Here is a 19,752-nt window from a genome sequence, read left to right as displayed (position 1 = left end):
CTTTTACTGACACCCGAAGAACAACAGGAACTCGATGATGTCAAACAGCTGTTTTTAGTGCCCGAACCTGGCAATATTGGGTGTACTCAGTTACTCTCTCATACTATTGAAATCAGAGATGAATTTCGTGAGCATTTCATACGACGCATTCATACCGCGCTTGATAACATGATTCGGGACGATATCGTCGAACGATCACGATCCGATTGGTCGCAGCCGGTGATACCAGTCGCGAAGCGTGATAGCGAAGCAGTACATCTTTGCCTTGACGCGCGAAAATTGAATGAACGCACAAAGCGTGATGCTTATCCGCTTCCACACCAAACTAGAATTTTAAGTCGTTTGGGATCTTTCAAATACCTTACGACAATAGACCTGAGCCAAGCTTTGCTTCAAATCCCACTAAGCCCTGCGTCTCGTCAATACACTGCATTTTCCATCCCCGGAAGGGGGCTTTACCAATTCAAACGTTTGCCTTTCGGGCTGGCAAACAGCCCAGCCACGCTCAGCAAACTCATGGATCGGGTGCTAGGATTCGGAGAGCTGGAGCCCAACATATTCGTATACCTAGACGATATTGTTGTGGCATCCAAAACTTTCAAAGAACATATCGCTCACTTGAAGGAGCTAGCAAAACGATTAAGGTTGGCCAATTTACGGATTAACATAACAAAATCCAAATTTTGCGTACATGAAGTGCCTTACCTGGGCTATATTTTGTCTAGAGATGGTTTGAGGCCGAATCCTGATCGCGTGCAGGCGATTGTTGCGTATGAGGTGCCGAAATCAGTACGCGCTCTTCGCCGATTCCTTGGCATGGTAAATTATTACCGACGGTTCATGGACCAATTTAGCGCTTTAACTGTACCGTTGACTAATTTGCTTAAAAACAAACCAAAAAGGGTTGATTGGACTCCTGAGGCTGAACAGGCATTCCGCGCAATAAAAGAAAAATTAATCAGTGCTCCCGTAATGGCCAACCCCGATTTTAACCTACCTTTTACGGTGCAGACCGATGCAAGCGACCATGCAATCGCAGGGGTCTTGACCCAAGTACAGTATGGTCAAGAAAAGGTTATAGCCTATCACTCTGAGAAATTAAAAGGCGCGGAGCTTAATTATCACGCCGCTGAAAAGGAAGGATTAGCTGCTTTGAGGTGCATCGAAAAATTTCGTTGCTATCTTGAAGGGACTCAGTTCACTCTAGTGACTGATTCTTCAGCACTCACTTTTATCATGCGCTCAAAATGGCGTACTTCTTCTCGGCTATCACGATGGAGTATTGAGCTCCAGCAGTACGATATGGTACTCAAACATCGTAAAGGCCGGGAGAATATCGTACCAGATGCTCTATCTAGGTCGATAGAAGTCTCAGAGCTCGATTTGAATGATGGTTGGTACGCGCGGCTATTGGCATCGGTTGAAAATGACCCCGAAAATCACATTGACTTTAAAGTCGAGGGCAACAACCTCTACAAATTAGTTTCTTCACAGTCGGATGTGCTCGACTATGCATTCGACTGGAAACTGTGCGTCCCTGAGTCGAAACGAGCTGACATTTTGATCAAAGAACATGATAACGCTTTTCATATCGGTTTTGAAAAAACGATTGACAAAATTAAGAAAAGGTACTATTGGCCTCGTATGTCAGCCGATGTGAAGCGATACGTTTCCAATTGTGAAACTTGTAAGTTGATCAAACCTTCAACTACGTCCGTTGTCCCAGAAATGGGCAACCAACGCGTCACTACTAGACCGTTCCAGATTCTCACAATGGACTACATTCAATCTCTTCCGAGGAGCTCTAGGGGTAATGCTCATTTACTTGTCCTGATGGATGTATTTTCTAAATATTGCCTCTTAGCTCCAGTGCGGAAGATATCTTCCAGTAGTCTTTGTGAAATTCTGGAACAGCAGTGGTTTCGACGACTATCAGTTCCCCAATATCTCATATCAGACAACGCGACTACTTTTCATTCGAAAGAGTTTCAAAACCTACTAGCGAAATACGAAGTCCAACATTGGGCTAGCGCTAGACATCGTAGTCAAGCCAACCCTACGGAGAGACTGAACCGCACGATAAACGCTATGATGCGCAGCTACGTACGGGAGAACCAAAAATTATGGGATACAAGGATTTCCGAAGTGGAGTTCATCTTGAACAATACGGTTCATGCCACAACAAAATTTACACCTTTCAAGGTGATCTTCGGTCACGCGAAGCAAACAAATTGTCCGGATCTCGTAAAAATCGTACCCCGGCTGTTGAGCCCGGCTCTCCGCATAACCTTCTAGCGCAATATTGAACAACAGGCACGAAAGTTCATCACCTTGTCGTAGTCCCCAGCAGGATCCAAACGAGTGCAACGGAGAGTTCGCCTGAAACCTTCACACAATTTTGCATACCTTCCATCGTCGCTCTTATCTGTCTCGTGAGCTTCCCAGGAAAGCTGTTCTCGTCCATGATTTTCCATAGCTCTACGCGGTCGATACTGTCGTATGCCGGCTTGAAATCGATGAAAAGGTGATGCGTTGGGACCTGGTATTCACGACATTTTTGGAAGATTTGCCGTACAGTAAAGATCTGGTCCGTTGTCGATCGACCGTCAACGAAGCCGGCTTGATAACTTCCCACGAACTCGCTTACTTTAGGTGACAGACGACGGAAGATGATCTGGGATAATACTTTGTAGGCCGCATTTAGAATGGTGATCGCTCGGAAGTTTTCACAATCTAACTTGTCGCCTTTCTTGTAGATGGGGCATATTTGGGGAAGAGGTGGTAAAATGAACATCTTAAGGAAATCCCACAACATCAAAAACAGGGATGTTATCTATAGCAGTTCGAATTCATACTAAAGCAGCTGAATTTTTACATGTAAATGTTCATTTTACCTGCACTATGTGGGTAAAATGAACAGCTGTTGGTGGTAAAATGAACATCATCTAAAAAATGTGAGCAAAACAAATACAGGTATGTTCCGTTTTTGTCACGTTCCGATTTCTTCAACAAGTTATTCCGTTTTTATCAACACAAAAATATTGAAATATTTTTTCTTTTTTAATGCTTAGAATATAGTGTAAAGACTTATTTTGAAGCAAACCAAATGTTTTTTTAAATGTCTCAGAGTTGTATTTTCGACATTATGTTAGTGTTGAACACGTGTATTGTAGGTGTAGAGTCCTATACTATTCAATGATGATTGCCTCCTTCTAACGACAGCTGAAGATTGTAATTATGGGTCGTCCATGAATCACGCGGTCATTTTATTTATTTTCAGGACTCCCCTCTCGTTGTTTTTTGTCCATACAACAATTCTAAACTGTGTAAGGACTGTTGAATTAAGTACGTATTCAAAATAAATTAAGTACCTTTACTATAAAAAAAAGCAAAAAAATAGTTATAGAGCTGCAGATATTCTTTTTTCTCATAAAACATTTCATCATTGAATATTCGATGTAATTGTTATAGACATATTCGATCAGACAACGTTGAAATTCTTTGTAATATTTTTATTTATTTTATTTTATTGATGTACCGTAAAGTGCCGTAATTCAGCGCAGTTAAGGAATAAAACGATTCAAATTGTTAATTAAAAATTAGTATTGCATCAACAAAAAAGCTTTATGGGTGGATCGCTAGCAAATCTATTCAAGATTATGGGAAAAATATAAACTAGACTGTATTCATAATTTACAATTGTGATTTTTTTGAAATAGTTCACTCGTGGAAATTGCCTAATTCCGCGCATTTTTTAAACGCTTTTCCATATTCCGCGTAGAAGAATGCCTAATTCCGCGCACTCATGAAACAATCAAATTAACATTAATTTTGATAAGGGGCTGCATCCATTAGTTACGTAACACTTAAAATTGAAAATTTTCAACACCCTCCCCTTCCGTAACACTTTTTGTATGAGAAAACGTATAGTTTTGTATGAACCGTAACTTTTTAGTCTATAGATACGCACGATTTCCGTCGTCTTAAAAAAAACACGAATGAATTTTTCGTCGATTCTTTTGTCGATGGGGTGATATGAGCACCCTATTTTATGTTGTGAAATTATCCCATAGAATCTAACAATTTAATTATTTTATTCACTGAACTGGAAAGTTTAGAAATGAAATTATTTCGAAATCTACTGAGCTCATATTTGGCTTAAATATGCTTCTTATTGCATAGTTTTAGACAATTCGGTCGAGAAAAAAACCCCATCTTCTTCTTCTTAGCATTAACGTCCTCACTGGGACAGAGCCTGCTTCTCAGCTTAGTGTTCTTATGAGCACTTCCACAGTTATTAACTGAAGCTTTCTTTGTCAAAGTTGCCATTTTTGCATTCGTATATATCGTGTGATAGGCACGATGATACCTCATGCCCAGGGAAGTCAAGGAAATTTCCACTACGAAAAGATCCTGGACCGACCGGGAATCGAACCCAGACACCTTCATCATGGCTTTGCTTTGTAGCAAACTGCACTGTTCATACAATACAAGGACCAGTTCGCATTATTGCTTGGGATCAAAGGGTTTTAAGCAAATCAATTAATGGTATCCACTAATGCCACGGGTAACTGAAACTTATTCTTTTAAGCAAAAAGAAACCTCAGAAGAACCTAAGTGTCATCCATAAATTACGTCACACAAAATATGGCCATTTTCAATCCCTCTCCCCCGTATTATCATACTTTTTGTATGGAGGCTTCGTAAATTATGTAGAGATCGTAAAGTTTCCGTGAATCATTTCCCAAGAGTGTGTCGTAATTTGTGGGGTCTTCTACAAATTACGACCTGTTGAACATGTGAACGATATATTGTTTTTACAATAATTCTAAGAATCATAAACAAGTATACATTGCCAATGTTATGTGTGGTTCATTATGCTAAGTAAATTTTGTGCGCACAGATGTACACAGTGTACAGATGTACACTTAATTCAGAATGCCGAATCTCGGCTAATTTCAACCGAGATCCGCACAGCCGAGCTCGTGAAAAAAATCTAAGTGTGTATAGACCATTTTGTTGGGGCTGTGCATAAACCACGTGGTATTTTTCCCTGTAAGGGACCGTCCATAAATGACGTAGCATTTTAGGGGGGAGTCTACGATTTTGCTACGAACCATGTATTAAGTATGGGAAAATAAGCTACGAAGGGGGAAGGGGTGTCAAAAATTGGTCAAAAGATGCTACGTCATTTATGGACGCTGCCTAAGTGGGCTTTCCCGATATTCCGCTTGTACATAAAACGTATGTATGCATAAAGTTACTTTTCAGAGAAATAGAAAGATGTGAAGACGGATATAGCATGTTTTACTTGTCTGTTGTTATGCTGTTCTTCGCATAACGCGCGGAATTAGGGCATTATGAAAAAAGACGTGGCCTAATTCCGCGCAATACTTTTTTGAATACAACTCAATAATTATGCAAATATTTGATAAGATTTCATAGAAGCACCATGAAACATATCTGTAGCAAGAAGTTCCATGGAATATTGCATAAAAAATAAAACATTTTTAATAAAGAAATCGCGTTTGTTGTTGTCCTACAGTCTTAGCGCGGACGCTAAGAAAATTTGAAAAATAACGACTACTCCGACGGGCCTTCACTGATTATATTTTTATGCCGCGAAAAATGCCTTATTTGCTTTTATTTGTGATTCAAAATTATTCTTAATCAAAGTAGCTTCGAATAGCATTAAAAGTTGCTGAAATATTAATGTGTATTTCCATATATAAATAATTTTGTATGAAATGCGCGGAATTAAGCACTGCGCTGAATTAGGGCACTTTACGGTACAAGGGGGTCAGGGGCCAAGTCTCCAGCATAAGTTTGAATACTCACATCGCCCATAATACACCGAGGGGGTTTTGGAGTTTGGGAAGTAGGCAACGCAACATCTTTGACCAGAAGGTTCTTTAAGTTTTACTTCTACTCTTGACTTCCAATACACGTATGAATGATGCAAGGCCAAAAGAACATGAATCAGTCATACATATAGCGGTAGTGAAGTGTTTTTCCTAAGGATATAGAAAAGGACGGATTTTGTGTGGTTTTTTGTAAATAGCTCTGTGGAATAAGTTTTTTATTAGTTAAAAATTTAGTTGATCTTATTCACCTTGCAATCAGTAATAAGAATATTTACAGAAACATAATACTTATCTTTTCTCGGCCATACGCTGCCATGTCTTTCCTCTCGGATGATTTTTTCCTCGTTGTAATGGCGGGTTAGATATGAAAACAAGGATAAAGAGAACAGAAATGTTAGTGATTGTTACATGCTTTATTGCTGTATTGACCTACAATGAAATCATACAAAATTTGCTCTTTGGATTCCCATGATAACAATCCCCATGCAGCTTCCGAGAAACTCCATGGCAATGATCACTGTACGCCATGTGCGGCATTCAGGACATCTCAACACTACTGATGACGAACAACAAAAAATGAATCCAAAAGAGCAAAAACCTTAATGTTTCAATGTAGGACAATCCAGCTTTATTGCATGTGAGAAGTTTTTAGTGATATTCTCACAACGGCCATTCAGAATGGTTCGACGGATGTAGATAAAAGATCATTATGATTAAATTGACGCGATGACATGTTAGTAAGCTCAAAACGATTATTGTAGTTGCAACTTTTAATTTAAATAGTTAAGCTAAGGGTCAGTTATTGTATATAACTTAATAGCACGAACACGAAGTAATGACCTTCCATCCCATCTTCAAGTGCTCCCCACAAGCACAACACTTCATTCTGGCACTTTAGAACGTCCATGTTGTAACTTGTTCACACAAGAAATCTGCCTCGACCGAGTTGGCAGAACGCGCCCGTACCCCTTTCTGAACCAAAGGACAGGGAACGTTGAAATTCTTTGTAATAGGAGATGAACCAGGGAATAAACTCAAAATATTCTGTTATAGAAGTAGAAGCGGTAACTTTTAGACCAGAGACGAAATAAAGACGTTATAACTTAAACTGGGTACCCGTTCTAGTACTAAAGTCGTTACTTAAGTTTAACAGATTATAGTACACTTTTCTAAGCACTTTGCTTTTGCTTAAGTGCCATAAATATTTGGCAACGGCATACGGTACAAGACCAAGTTTATTTCGTATTTGATAAGACTAGTTATCGACCCGTTATATTTTGGGCAAATAAACTTCCATTGTGTTTCATCTCTTTCGACTCAAACATGATAGAATTTCACAGATTATAGCAAGAGTTCTTATTCAAGGGGAAGAGAGTGAAAATCAGCAGAACATAGCAATCTAATGATTCAATAAGTTTCGAGGAAAAAGGAATAGGGCTGAAATGATTGAAAATTTAAGAAGCTATTGTTATCTGACGTTACCACACCACGCATGTTCTTATTCCAAATTTGTTGGGATCCTGATCTTCGAGTAGACTTTCATCTCTTCTCCACTTGGAAATCAAGACATTTATGAAGAGTCTTATACAAACTACTGGCATAGGCTAATTAATGCATCTAATTTATTGAAACTATTAACAAAACATTTTCCAACCAAAAAGCTTCAATGTTTTAGCAAGGATGCTTGTTGTTGAGTACTATTCAATATTAGTTCTACTGAAAAACGACAAGAACTTCAGTTAAGTTTTCAGTTCAAAAATACATGTTACACTGCGGAATAAAAGTAACCTTTTCGTGTGTCTCGAAGATCAAATTATGTATCTCAATTAAATTTCAGAATGTTGAATCTTATACTGCTTACAGAAATTTACGAGCACATCACAAATTTTTCTTAAAGGTCGTCAAAGTTATAGAAAATCCTTGTTTTATAAATGTTTCAATGAAATTTAAACTATGATTTCAATCATTCGGCAATTTTTTCCATCGAGCTTGCAAAATATGATTTATACTTTAGTGTTAGACATAGTTTAATCAAAATTGCCGGAATATCAATTTGATCGAATTTTCAATCATGCTTGCAGCCTCCACAGTTGTTTCTTCCACATGCCAGTTACAAAATTTTCTAAATAATCCATCTTTTGTAGTGACGAAAGTGTTACAAACTTTGTTGATTCGCAAAAACAAGCATCCAAAAACTCATATATGCTGAAAATTTTTACTCATAAATCTACCTACAAGACGGTAAACTTGCTTGCAAGTTGGATGAAATCGATAAATAATGCTTTTTCAAAGGTTATTGTAATTAAACCAAGCGTGCTAGGACGTTTTTAAAAGCGGCGATAGATTCAGTAATATATAAAGTGAATAGTTGCACTTTAAAAAAAATGTTCCGCTGTGTTATCGGTTTACTTATTTCTCGTTGAGTGGGGGTTTTAAATCCTGGCTAGGCGAGAATGTTTTCAGGTTAGAAGTTTTCTCGACAAATGCAAACAAGTGTACATATGGCAAAAAAAGCTCTCAGTAACTGTTGATCTGTCATGGGTTTAAAAGAACACTTAGCTGTGAAGCAGGCCTTCCCTGTTGGGATGTAATGATATGAAGGAAAAGAGGAAGGATCAGAAGAAAAAAGAGAAAAAATAATGTTGAATTTGTCTGTACAAAAAATAATGATCAGCTTGATACACTTTCGCGGTCGTCATTTATACAAATATGACTAATCTCAAAGTACATAGTACAATTATATGATTATCGTTTTATCATTCTATAACACATCTATTGACATTCTGACCAAAAGTAAGACTATTACTATTAAGGATTTATCGTAAAATCATACTTTTTAATTGGAGACTGCAATCAAATTCCATTACGAACCTACACGATTGAACAATTGAAAGAATCCTCACAGTCCCTAAACATCAATACTACGCATGTATATAACGAAAATGTGTACTTTCCTGTTAAAAGTGCCATTTTCTATACAGATTTGTGAAATATTTTGTTTAAGAAAATTATTCCGTTTTTGTCACGGTTCCGTTTTTGTCAACTGAAAATCGCCGATCGTGTTGATAAAAACGGAACATACCTGTATTTATGAAAATTTTTATTGCCTTACCGAAATATATCCATTGATGATTGTAACCCATTCAAAAAGAATTCTAAAAGTATCAGATGTGACCTCATATCATAACGATATTCACGTCACTGAAAAACCTCAAATCTTCCGAGCTAAAAGTTACGTAAGTTCTAATTTTCAAACGTGGTTTTCTAAAATCTTAGTTTTCGTTGATATTTTTACTTCAATGGACCTACGTATCAACTCGAACACTCTGATTTATGCTATAAATGGACCGTGCGTGATAAAAATTCATCGAAATTAGTTTTTTCTCGATAAAAGGCAAGATGTTCATTTTACCACCACTTCCCCTACCCCTTCCTTCCACTCCTCCGGTAGCTACTCTGTTTCCCAGATTGTGCCTATCAGTCGATGCAGACAAATGACCAACCTCTTCGGGTCCATCTTTATGAGTTCAGCTCCGATACCATCCTTACCAGCAACTTACTGTTCTTGAGCTGGTGAATGGCATCCTTAACCTCCCTCAAAGTGGGGGCTGGTTGGTGTGCATCCTCCGCAGTACTGACGAAGGCATTTCCTCAGTTGTCCTGTCCTTCATTGCCTGTGCTTTCAGCGCCTTTCAGGTGCTCGTCGAAGCGTTGCTTCCACCTGTCGATCACCTCACGCTCGTCCGTCAAAATGCTCCCATCCTTATCCTTGCACAACTCGGCTCGCGGCACGAAGCCGTTGCGGGATACGTTGAGCTTCTGATAGAACTTACGTGTTTCTTAAGACCGGCTGTTCCATCTCCTCGCACTCCGTCTCCTCCAGGCGGCGTTTTTTCTCTCGAAAGAGGCGGGTCTGTTTCGTCGGCGTAGCACTTCAGTAGAATGCCAACGCCGAAGTTCGGCGAACTTTCGTTGGTGATATTTCATTTCTTCTATGAACTTCGGTCTTAAGTTAATCTGAATGCACATGAATGTGTTTCTAACTTTCCGCCATCCGTTCCCACAGGTCCCGACGTCAGCGACGTGGCCGTCGAGTCGATCAACAAGTACTTGAAGACTAGTCATAACGAGGAGCGCCTGCGGCAGATCGTCAGCCAGGATGCGGCCGGCGATGGCACCGCCCTCAGCCACGAGGAACTGGCCGCCATCAAGAAGAAGAAACGGCTGCTCACCCAGGGAACCGATCTGTTCAACCAACGGCCGGAGAAGGGCATTCTGTTCCTGCAGGAAAATGGCATCCTCAGTACCACGTTGGACCCGCTGGAGATTGCGCACTTTTTGCGGGAGAACTCTGGCCTGGACAAGAAGATGATTGGTGAATACATCAGCAAGAAGAAGAACGTCGAGAGCAAGATTCTGGAGGTGTTTGTGAAGTCGTTTGATTTTGCTGGGCTAACCATCGACCAGGCGCTTCGGTTGTACTTGGAGACGTTCCGGCTGCCTGGAGAGGCTCCGCTGATATTCCTTGTTATGGAGCATTTTGCGGATCATTGGCATGTGAGTATTGGAACCTTTCTTTTTGTTCCTGGCTTTGCGTCTTAATTGAGACAGTGTTCTAAGACCACTTCTACAGTTATTATGTGAGAACTTTCTTTGTCAACTGACCTATTTTTCATTTGTGTATCGAAGATGTTCTATTCTGATAGTCCGACGTGCTAAAAATTTGGAAAGAGTCTGGAAAGAATTCATTAGAAAGGATTTTTTTCGAAAATTTGTTCGATGTTTTGGATGAAAATATGAAAGATTGTTATAAAATTTCCCAAAAAATTTTCTGGTGGATTTCTTAAAGATAGTTCATTTTAAATTGTCAAAAAAAATGATTTATATAATTTATGTGGCGATTCCATAACCTCAAATCTACCTGTTCTACGGACAGAAACTCATAGACTTTCACAACAAATACGCATGTATTGAGTAGGGAATGATGCAAATAGTTACTTTCGATCATTTATCTCTTGCCAAAATATCATTTTTTATAGAAATTGTAGAACTGTGAAGATGCGAGACACCATTGTATAATTCTAAACATGAAATATATCTTCTTAGCTGCTTAAGAAGCTTAATCTCACAAAAACGTATACAACTTAAGCAGAGGTGAAGAAATCGACCCTAAGTAATTTTATTTATTGATTTATTTGTTTTTAACCTTCATCGGACGTAAAGTCCTTATGAAGCCTGGCAGGGAAAAGCCTATTTGAGCTGGCCACATCGTTTGACTTGCTCAAATAGGCATAAAAACCCCACATCTTTTAAAGAGAAAAAATACAAATACAACATAAAACTAAGAACAAATAACTTACAGTACAACAAACAAATAGTTCTTAAATTTTAACAGTAATCAGTTTGCGCAATAGAAAGAATAAAAACATTGTAATTCGATGAATTTTTCGGTGCAGTAGAATTCGTTAACGGTTCATTTCCCGAAGCCTTCGTTTGAAAAATTCAGCAGAAGCGTTGAAGTCGAACAACTCGTACACTCCGTTAAACGTTGCTGACATAAATCTTACAGGATCATGTGAGCCATAGCCCGTGTTTCTGGATTCCAACATTAGGAAACCACGTTGTCGTAGCACCCGCGATGGAGCATATATATTGATGCGATTCAGTATTTCAGGAGAGTCCAACTCTCCCAACAAGATTTTTGCAATGAATACAGCCTGTGAATTACTCCTTCTTTGCTCAAGCGGCTCGATTCCTAGCAATCTGCAACGGTCTTCGTACCTTGGTAGATTCGTAGGATCCAGCCATGAAAGGCTACGTAGGGCGTATCTCACAAACTTTCGTTGTACAGCTTCGATCCTAGACGGGCACCATACAATAACATTTGATTCCAGAATAGACCGAATAAGTGCACAATACAGAGATCGTAAACACAAAGGGTCACGAAACTGTCACGAAACTCTTCAGCTATTTTAAACATAAACCCGAGCTGCCGATTAGCTCTGGAGATCATATCATTTTAGTGCACCCGAAAGGTCAACGCAGTATCTAAAATTACGCCTAAGTCACGTACCTCGGTTACACGTGTTAGAGGTTGATCAGCGATGAAATAGTCAAAAGTGATAGGCGTTCGCTTACGATGGAACGGTATAACATGGCATTTTTGTAGACTCACTGTTAACAAGCTACTGTTGCACCAGTCGACGAAGTGATTAATAGACTGTTGAAGATGAAGACACTCTTGGAGACAGTTGATAACCACGTATAACTTCACATCATCTGCATAGAACAAACGGCATCCGGGTGGTAGCACACTAGAAAGCTCGTTGATGAATATGGAGAACAGCAGAGGACCCAAGTTGCTCCCTTGTGGCACTCCGGGCAAATTGGAAAACGGATCGGATGAGTCTAATCCAATTTTAACTGTGAGTTGACGATCCATGAGGTATGATTTGAACCTGAGAGAGACTCGCGAAGAGGAAAAATATCAACGTCATATGCAGCCAAGATTCCCCTCTCACGAAACGTCAAATGCAGCCCACCGTTTTTATGGCTGAAAAAGTGAAAAGTATTGTGTTCAAAGTAAACTGTTATTAAAAACCTCAGTCAGCGGAGCAGTTTTTTCCAAAGTTGCTGATAAATCTAAGCAGAAGATTAATTATTTATAATGTCTACTACGTTTGCTGGCATGAAATTTCACTTAAACGCCTTTTTTTTTTGATTCGATGTGATGCAAACTCAATCATTTTCTTCTGAGAGGTACATGTGAGGGTTTGAACGGCTTGCGCATAATTGGTATAAACACAAAGGGGAATAAGAAAAAACTCAGCAATCACAGAAAAAGAAGACCGTCTTCGCGAGTCTCGTCTCAGATTTGAACCAGTGAACGAGATCACGTGAGACGCCAAGTTTCTCAAGCCGAGCGAGTAGTATCCCATGGTCCACGCGATCGAAGGCGGATTTCAAATCCGTATACACTGCATCTATTTGCGACCCAGAGTCCAAGTTACATAAGCAGAATGAAACAAACCGGACAAGATTTGTGGCAGTTGATCTTTCAGGAAAAACCCATGTTGATCTGGGGTGATGTAGTTTTTGCAAGAAGCAAACAACATGTCATTCATGATAATCTCGAAAATCTTGGAGCAGGCACACAGTGTTGTTATACCGTGGTAATTTTCAACATTGCGCTTGTCATCCTTTTTGTGCACTGGAAACATTTCAGACGGCTTGCAACTGGTAGGAAATTTGCCCTGTCGCAATGAGGCATTGAATATCAATGTCAACGGTTGGATCAAGGCATCGCTGCACTTCTTAAAAATGCACGACGGATTTCCGTCTGGGCTGACGTATGAAAGCTTGAGCTTCAAGACTGCAGTCTGCACATGTTCGGTCGTTATTTGGAGCCGTTCCATTTGAAAAGCACTTTCCGGTGTATCTCTGCATGCCATTTCAATCTGTGTGGTGGAAGATACGAAATTGTTGAACGCACTTTTGAAATGGGACGCAAACAGGTTGCATTTTTCCCTTGCAGAGCTTCCTACTTCGGTTTTCAAATGCATCTCAACGGGTAAGCCTTTTTCTTTGCGTTTTGAGTTGACAAACTTCCAAAATTGCTTAGGGTTTCTTCGCAGATTTTGTTGTGTTCGTTGAGTATATTGCTTGTAGAGGAACCGACTGTAAATCCGATACTGATAGCTGGCTCGGTTGAACAATTGTTTACTCACGGGACACTGATTCCTACGGTATTTGCGTTGTAATTTTGATCTAACCTGCTTCAATCGTCGCAAGTGAGAATTCCCCCATGGAGGTTTTGAGGATGGTCTACGTAAAGGAATGTGTTCAGCCATGGCACTGCGTAATTCGCGGGAAAAAATCTGGACCGCTTCATCGACTTCTGTATCGAAGTCAACGGCCGCCCAATTAATGCACGCTAGTGCTTCAGCTAAACCTAAATAGTTTGCTCTGAGAAAGTTCAAGCTAGGAGGTTCCAACGAGTCGTCAAATTCAGGTTTCGTTAGACCTAATTCTATTACAAACGGGTGGTGATCTGCATCCAACGTGGAAAGAGGATCGATGATTTCGGATAAGGTGTAATTTCCTAGTGGAGTCTCATTTACTAGGGCAAGATCCAAAAGGCGGTTGTTCCTATTAAATATTTTGTTGATTTGTGTCAACCCATGGAGATTGAAACCATCAAGAAGCGAAGCGCATGCTGGAGAAATGTGCGACCGCAATACGTCAACTTTAGGAGGATCGTCGGTGTGTAAGGACTGTTCATTTTATAAAGTGGACACTTTGTTTATGCTATATCTTTTATATTTATTGATAAAATCGTAATCGTTTTTCTGTGTATCGTTGACCTATTATTCTAAAATGCTATGAAAATATAAAATCTTTGAAAATGCTTTTGGTTGAAGAGCTAAATAGTTTTTCCAAAAACTCTTAAAAAAAGCTGTCCGTCAAAGTTTAACATTATTTTTCGCAAAACAAAATCCTTATTTTTATGAACAAATTGTATGTTTGTATCCTTTACTATTCTACTGAAGGTAAAGCTTTAAAAATATCAATTATATTCCACCATTCTATGACATTAGGTAACTTTAGTGATTTACCCATTTATGGCCAAATTTGCTGATACACCATCCTTCACTCCCAGCAAAAGAGAAAAGTAAAAAGCGTGTTCAAAACTAGTTTGGATTACTAAAGAAACTATATTAGTATAAACGAAAGCTAAATCGTGAGATTAAACTACAGTCTTAAGTATAAATTTTACTGTTTATGGTAGTTTTATTAAAAAGTCTCATACTTTTAAAATCATGTACGCATATTTATCGATCTACAGCAAACTGTAAACAGTTTTCTCCGAATTTTTCAATTGGTAATCTCAGAATAACATATTATGAAAATAATATGTGGAAAATAAAATCGATTTTATTACAGCAGTGTTGCCAATTTTGATGATTATCAATGTACTTTGATAGGTCTTCTAAGAATAAAACAATTGTGTTTCTGTTGTGCTTTGAATGTGACGTGGGGACTTACTAAGTAACTCTATGAAGGCGTAAGTTATTTTTCATATTAATACTATATTAGGACTTCCGTCAGGACGTACTTTTACAAAAAAAAACTACTCATATCAATTCCCATCAAATTTAAAAAAAATTTCTTTAAAAATATACGGGAAACTTGATTTTATTATATCCGTAAAATTGTTGCTCCAAAAATAACTTGATTTTTTCCATCAGGCTTCTGATTGATGATGCTTTCGAAGAACAAGCCTTTTTTGAAAATAGAAAATATAAATTATCGAATTTTCCAGCCAATTCCTTACAATCATTAATTTTGATAACCTCAAAAAATCGACCGATCTAATCGTTGTTCCATATTCGTGTGAAATTTAATTATTTTGGAGAATTTTTATTATCACAATACTAGTCGAACGATGTGCAAAAAACCGATTGAAATTTCATTGATTAATAAGAAAGATACAGCATGCACAAGGTTCTTCTTCTTCTTTCTGGCGTTACGTCCCCACTGGGACAGAGTCTGCTTCTCAGCTTAGTGTTCTAATGAGCACTTCCACAGTTATTAACTGAGAGCTTACTATGCCAATGACCATTTTTGCATGCGTATATCGTGTGGCAGGTACGAAGATACTTGATGCCCTGGGAAGTCGAGAAAATTTCCAACCCGAAAAGATCCTCGACCGGTGGGATTCGAACCCACGACCCTCAGCTTGGTCTTGCTGAATAGCTGCGCGTTTACCGCTACGGCTATCTAGGCCCCTCAAAAATATTAAGCAAGGTGTCCACTTTATAAAATGAACAGTCCTTAAATCCCAAACAAGGCCCGATTGATTATAGTCACCGAGCAGAATAGCGTGATCGTTGGCTTGACAATGAGACAGAACGGCTCCAATAGATTCAACATGATTGTCAACACTGTCCAGATCTGATTTGCGATCTGGTGGCAAGTATATAACCCCTACACTCATTGAGAAATTCGTGAATTTTAGCTTGACCCAAAGTTGCTCAAGAGAATCAACAATTGGCGTTAAGTCAGCAGTGCTATTAATGTGACGTGCAACAGCGATTAAAACTCCTCCACCACGAGATTTACGTCTGTTTCGAGCATTACGATCGTTTCGAAATACAGTATATACATCCCCGAAGATCTGCGTCGAAAGAATCGGGTCGGAAAGCCACGTTTCAGTTAAACGATTACATCGTAATTGGTTGCGGAGATTGCTACAAATACATCGTCGATTTTCGTGCGCAAGCCTCGTACGTTCTGGTAGTACACAGTCAATTTCGCATTATCGGAAATCGTTCGACTGATCAAAGAAATATTAGCTGATCCCGACGTCGAAACAGAATGAGTGCAAGGTTCCATAGTGAATTTATATAACACTGCGACGAAAAGTTTCTAGCAAGATCACTTTCAGAGCTTTTGATCGCGGAACTTTTTTTCCGAAGAACTGTTCTGTTACTGTTCTATCTCTCATGGTTGCAGAGTTATCAAAGATTTTCTTCTACAAAAATGGTTGTTTTGTAATGTCAATATCTCTAAAAGTCGCAAACGGTTTCACAATCTTTTGTTACCTTCCATTACGAAAAGATCCTGGACCGACCGGGATTCGAACCCAGACACCTTTAGCATGGCTTTGCTTTGTAGCCGCGGACTCTAACCACTCGGCTAAGGAAGGCCCCTAGTTCAAATTGGATACTTATTGATTTTCATCTCTCATTGCACTGACGCTGCCTTGATTCAGCATCATTCAGATGTTCGGCGTAGTGCTCCTTCCATCTCTCGTCCATCCGACACCTTTTTCCGGTGCAATTTGACTTGCGTCACACCGACTTTGCGTGAGCTTTTGTTAGTAATTGTCTGCTTTGTCTGTAATTCATTAGTTCTCTACTATGATAATTAATTGAACGTGGTCTAAGCATAGCAATTAGCTCAAAATCAAATTTAAAAATCAGACACTACTCTTGGGATATTTGTGATCGCCATATCTAATCCTCATACTTGCGTTTATTCCTTCGTAGACGTGTAACAAAGAGCCGTTCGCCAATACGGACGCTGCCTTCCGGCTGGCGTATGCGATCATCATGCTGAACATGGATCAGCACAACCACAATGCAAAACGCTTGAACGTCCCAATGACGGTCGATGAGTTCGTGAAGAATCTGAGAGGCCTCAACGGCAACTCCGACTTTGATCAGGATATGCTGTCGAACATCTATCATGCGATCAGGTAATTAGTCCTCCTTTTCATTGGAAGTTATTCATACATGCTAATCAATTTGTTCTTCCAACAGGAACGAAGAAATCGTTATGCCGGCGGAGCAAACCGGTCTCGTGCGAGAAAACTATCTCTGGAAGATGCTGCTGCGTCGGGGATCAACCAAGGACGGTATGTTCCACCACGTGTTCGGTCCGAATCATGACCGAGAGCTGTTCCGCATTATCCAGGGATCGACACTGGCCGCCCTTAGTTTCATCTTCGACAAGAGCCCGGACAACACGCAGCTGTACCAGAAGTCCATGAATGGGTTCATCAAATCCGCGGTGGTCGCGTCCCATTACAACTTGCACGGGGATTTTGATGCGCTGGTTCTGACGCTGTGCAAGTTCACAAGCCTATTAAACCCGCCGGCCGATGTCCACGAAATTACGGCCAACGTAATGTTCGGACAGAACTCGAAAGCCCAGCTCGCCATGAAGACGGTGTTCGCGTTGATTCACGATCATGGCGATTGCATGCGGGAAGGTTGGAAGCATATTGTGGATGTGGTGTTGCAGTTGTTCAGGTTGAAGCTACTGCCGAAGGGCCTGATGGAAGCGGAAGATTTCTGCGATCCTAGTGGGAAGGTCACGCTCATGAGAGAGCAGTATCAGCTTCCAAAAACCGATGCCGGTTTGCTGAGCAGTTTGTATTCGTACTTGAGCAACGATAGCCAACGGCAGCCATCGTACGAAGAGCAGGAGATCATCAAGATATCCAAGAGATGCATCAAAGAATGCCAAATCGATCAGATCGTCAACGAATCGAAGTTTTTGCAGTTTGAGTCATTGGTTGAACTGGTCAATTGCCTATTAGGAATGATTAAACCTCCGGAGAGTAACAAATCCGTCGGTTTACCGTATGCAGAGAACACCGTCGTATTCCTCATGGAGCTGTTAGTCAAGATCCTCATACAGAATCGCGACCGCTTGCTTCCAGTGTGGAAAAACGTTCAAGATCAATTGTATCTACTTCTGTCCGGATCCGCCTCTTGCGATTACACCTATCTACTGCAGCGAACAACCATCGCCTTACTGAAACTGGCAATCTATCTGATGCGCAACGAAGAGATCTGTTCCACGATCCTGCAGAGCCTCCGGATGTTGCTTCTGCTCAAACCAGCCGTGATCCTATCGATATCCAAACCGATCTCGATCGGAATGTACGAACTGCTGAAGACCAGCGCCCAGAACATCCACACCGAGTCCGATTGGATCATAGTCTTCGCGATTCTGGAATGCGTCGGAGCAGGCGCAGTGCCACCGGAATATGACGAAGCGCCAGTCGTGTCCGGAGCGAAATCCGACGGAGCTCTCAGCAGCGAAGAAGACTCCGGGCTGCCCGATCGTGGCTACATCTCCGACTCGGAGCTGAACGTTATCAAAAGTGGCCACTCGTCCAATTCCTGCACGCCGCTGATCAGCCCCACCGGAGACAACTGGATTCTGGTGAACAAAGACGCGGACATTGTGTCTTCGCGATCGTCCTCCCCCAAGCACACGATCCAGTATCGTTGCAAACTGCTGGAGCATTCTCCCTTTGCGCTCGTCAAATGCTGGGAAAGCCTGGCGTTCATTGTGCGGAACGTGTCCCACATCACGCCGTATAACTTCGAGAGTTGCGTCCGTTGCATCCGGACTTTCGTGGAAGCTTCCATGAACGACGGCAAGGAGAATCGGCGCCGTCGTCGTCAGCGGCGAAACGGTGATGAAAGTGGCAAGAACTCCCGCAACCGGAACCGCAAGAACGACAGCAGTGACAGCGAGTCGGAAGAACTGCCCGAGGCGTATCAGTCGATATCGATCCAGTTGCTGGATTTGATGCATACGTTGCACACGAGGACGGCGAAGATTTTCCGCTGGTGGGCGGAGGAAGGCGGGGCGGTGCCGCAGTGCTCCGCTTTGTGGTCCCAGGGATGGTGTCCTCTATTGCAGGGCATTGCTCGGTTGGCCACCGATCAACGGCGACAGGTATGTTGCGGGATGATGTTCTCTCTGTATTGTATGATATTTATTTCCGTTGCTATTTCCAGGTCCGAACAAGTGCAATAACTTGCTTGCAACGAGCTCTGCTGGTGCAAGATCTTCAAACTCTCACCGGATTGGAATGGGCCGGGTGTTTCAAACAGGTGACCTATTTTTATTATGAATAGTTTGTACAATTTTTCTAATGCGACACGGGTCTTCTTGCTTTCAGGTTCTTTTCCCACTTCTGTCGGAACTGCTCGCTGAAAAGCCCATCAAACCGGCAGATGCCGGTTTGTTAGAAGAGTCGCGTATGCGAACGGCAACCATTATGTCAAAGGTGTTCCTACACCATCTGACGCCGTTGATAGGTCTGGCCGGATTCAACGAGCTGTGGCTGGAAATTTTGGACTACTTCGAGCGGTTCATGAAAATCGGATCGGATATGCTGTATGAGGCGGTGTTGGAGAGCTTGAAGAATATGCTGCTGGTGATGCATTCGGTAAGTGGAGTGTTTTTTTCTTCCCTAATCCGACCGCAACCGTATCCGGATTACTATTGGTTGTGTTTCTTATTACCTAATTATTCAGGACAGTTTTTGAAAAGGCAAAAAAAAAAACTCGACAGTTTATTA

At 40.8% G+C, this 19,752-nt stretch overlaps 1 protein-coding gene across 1 annotated transcript in view; it reads left to right on the top strand.

Annotated features, from left to right (window-relative positions):
- The window catches only part of LOC5572230 (Golgi-specific brefeldin A-resistance guanine nucleotide exchange factor 1), a 50,593-nt gene that overhangs the window by 17,174 nt on the left and 13,667 nt on the right, over positions 1-19,752 (top strand). Inside the window, exons 3-7 of the mRNA XM_001653872.2 lie at positions 9,931-10,421; positions 16,916-17,124; positions 17,189-19,124; positions 19,187-19,282; positions 19,351-19,620. Coding sequence (XP_001653922.2) covers positions 9,931-10,421; positions 16,916-17,124; positions 17,189-19,124; positions 19,187-19,282; positions 19,351-19,620 — 3,002 coding nt within the window. The remainder of the gene's footprint in view (positions 1-9,930; positions 10,422-16,915; positions 17,125-17,188; positions 19,125-19,186; positions 19,283-19,350; positions 19,621-19,752) is intronic.

This window comes from Aedes aegypti, chromosome 3 (assembly GCF_002204515.2).
Source record: "Aedes aegypti strain LVP_AGWG chromosome 3, AaegL5.0 Primary Assembly, whole genome shotgun sequence".
Taxonomy (NCBI): domain Eukaryota; kingdom Metazoa; phylum Arthropoda; class Insecta; order Diptera; family Culicidae; genus Aedes; species Aedes aegypti.
The sequence above is the reverse complement of the archived record's forward strand: the minus strand, read 5'-3'. Positions and strand labels throughout refer to the sequence as shown.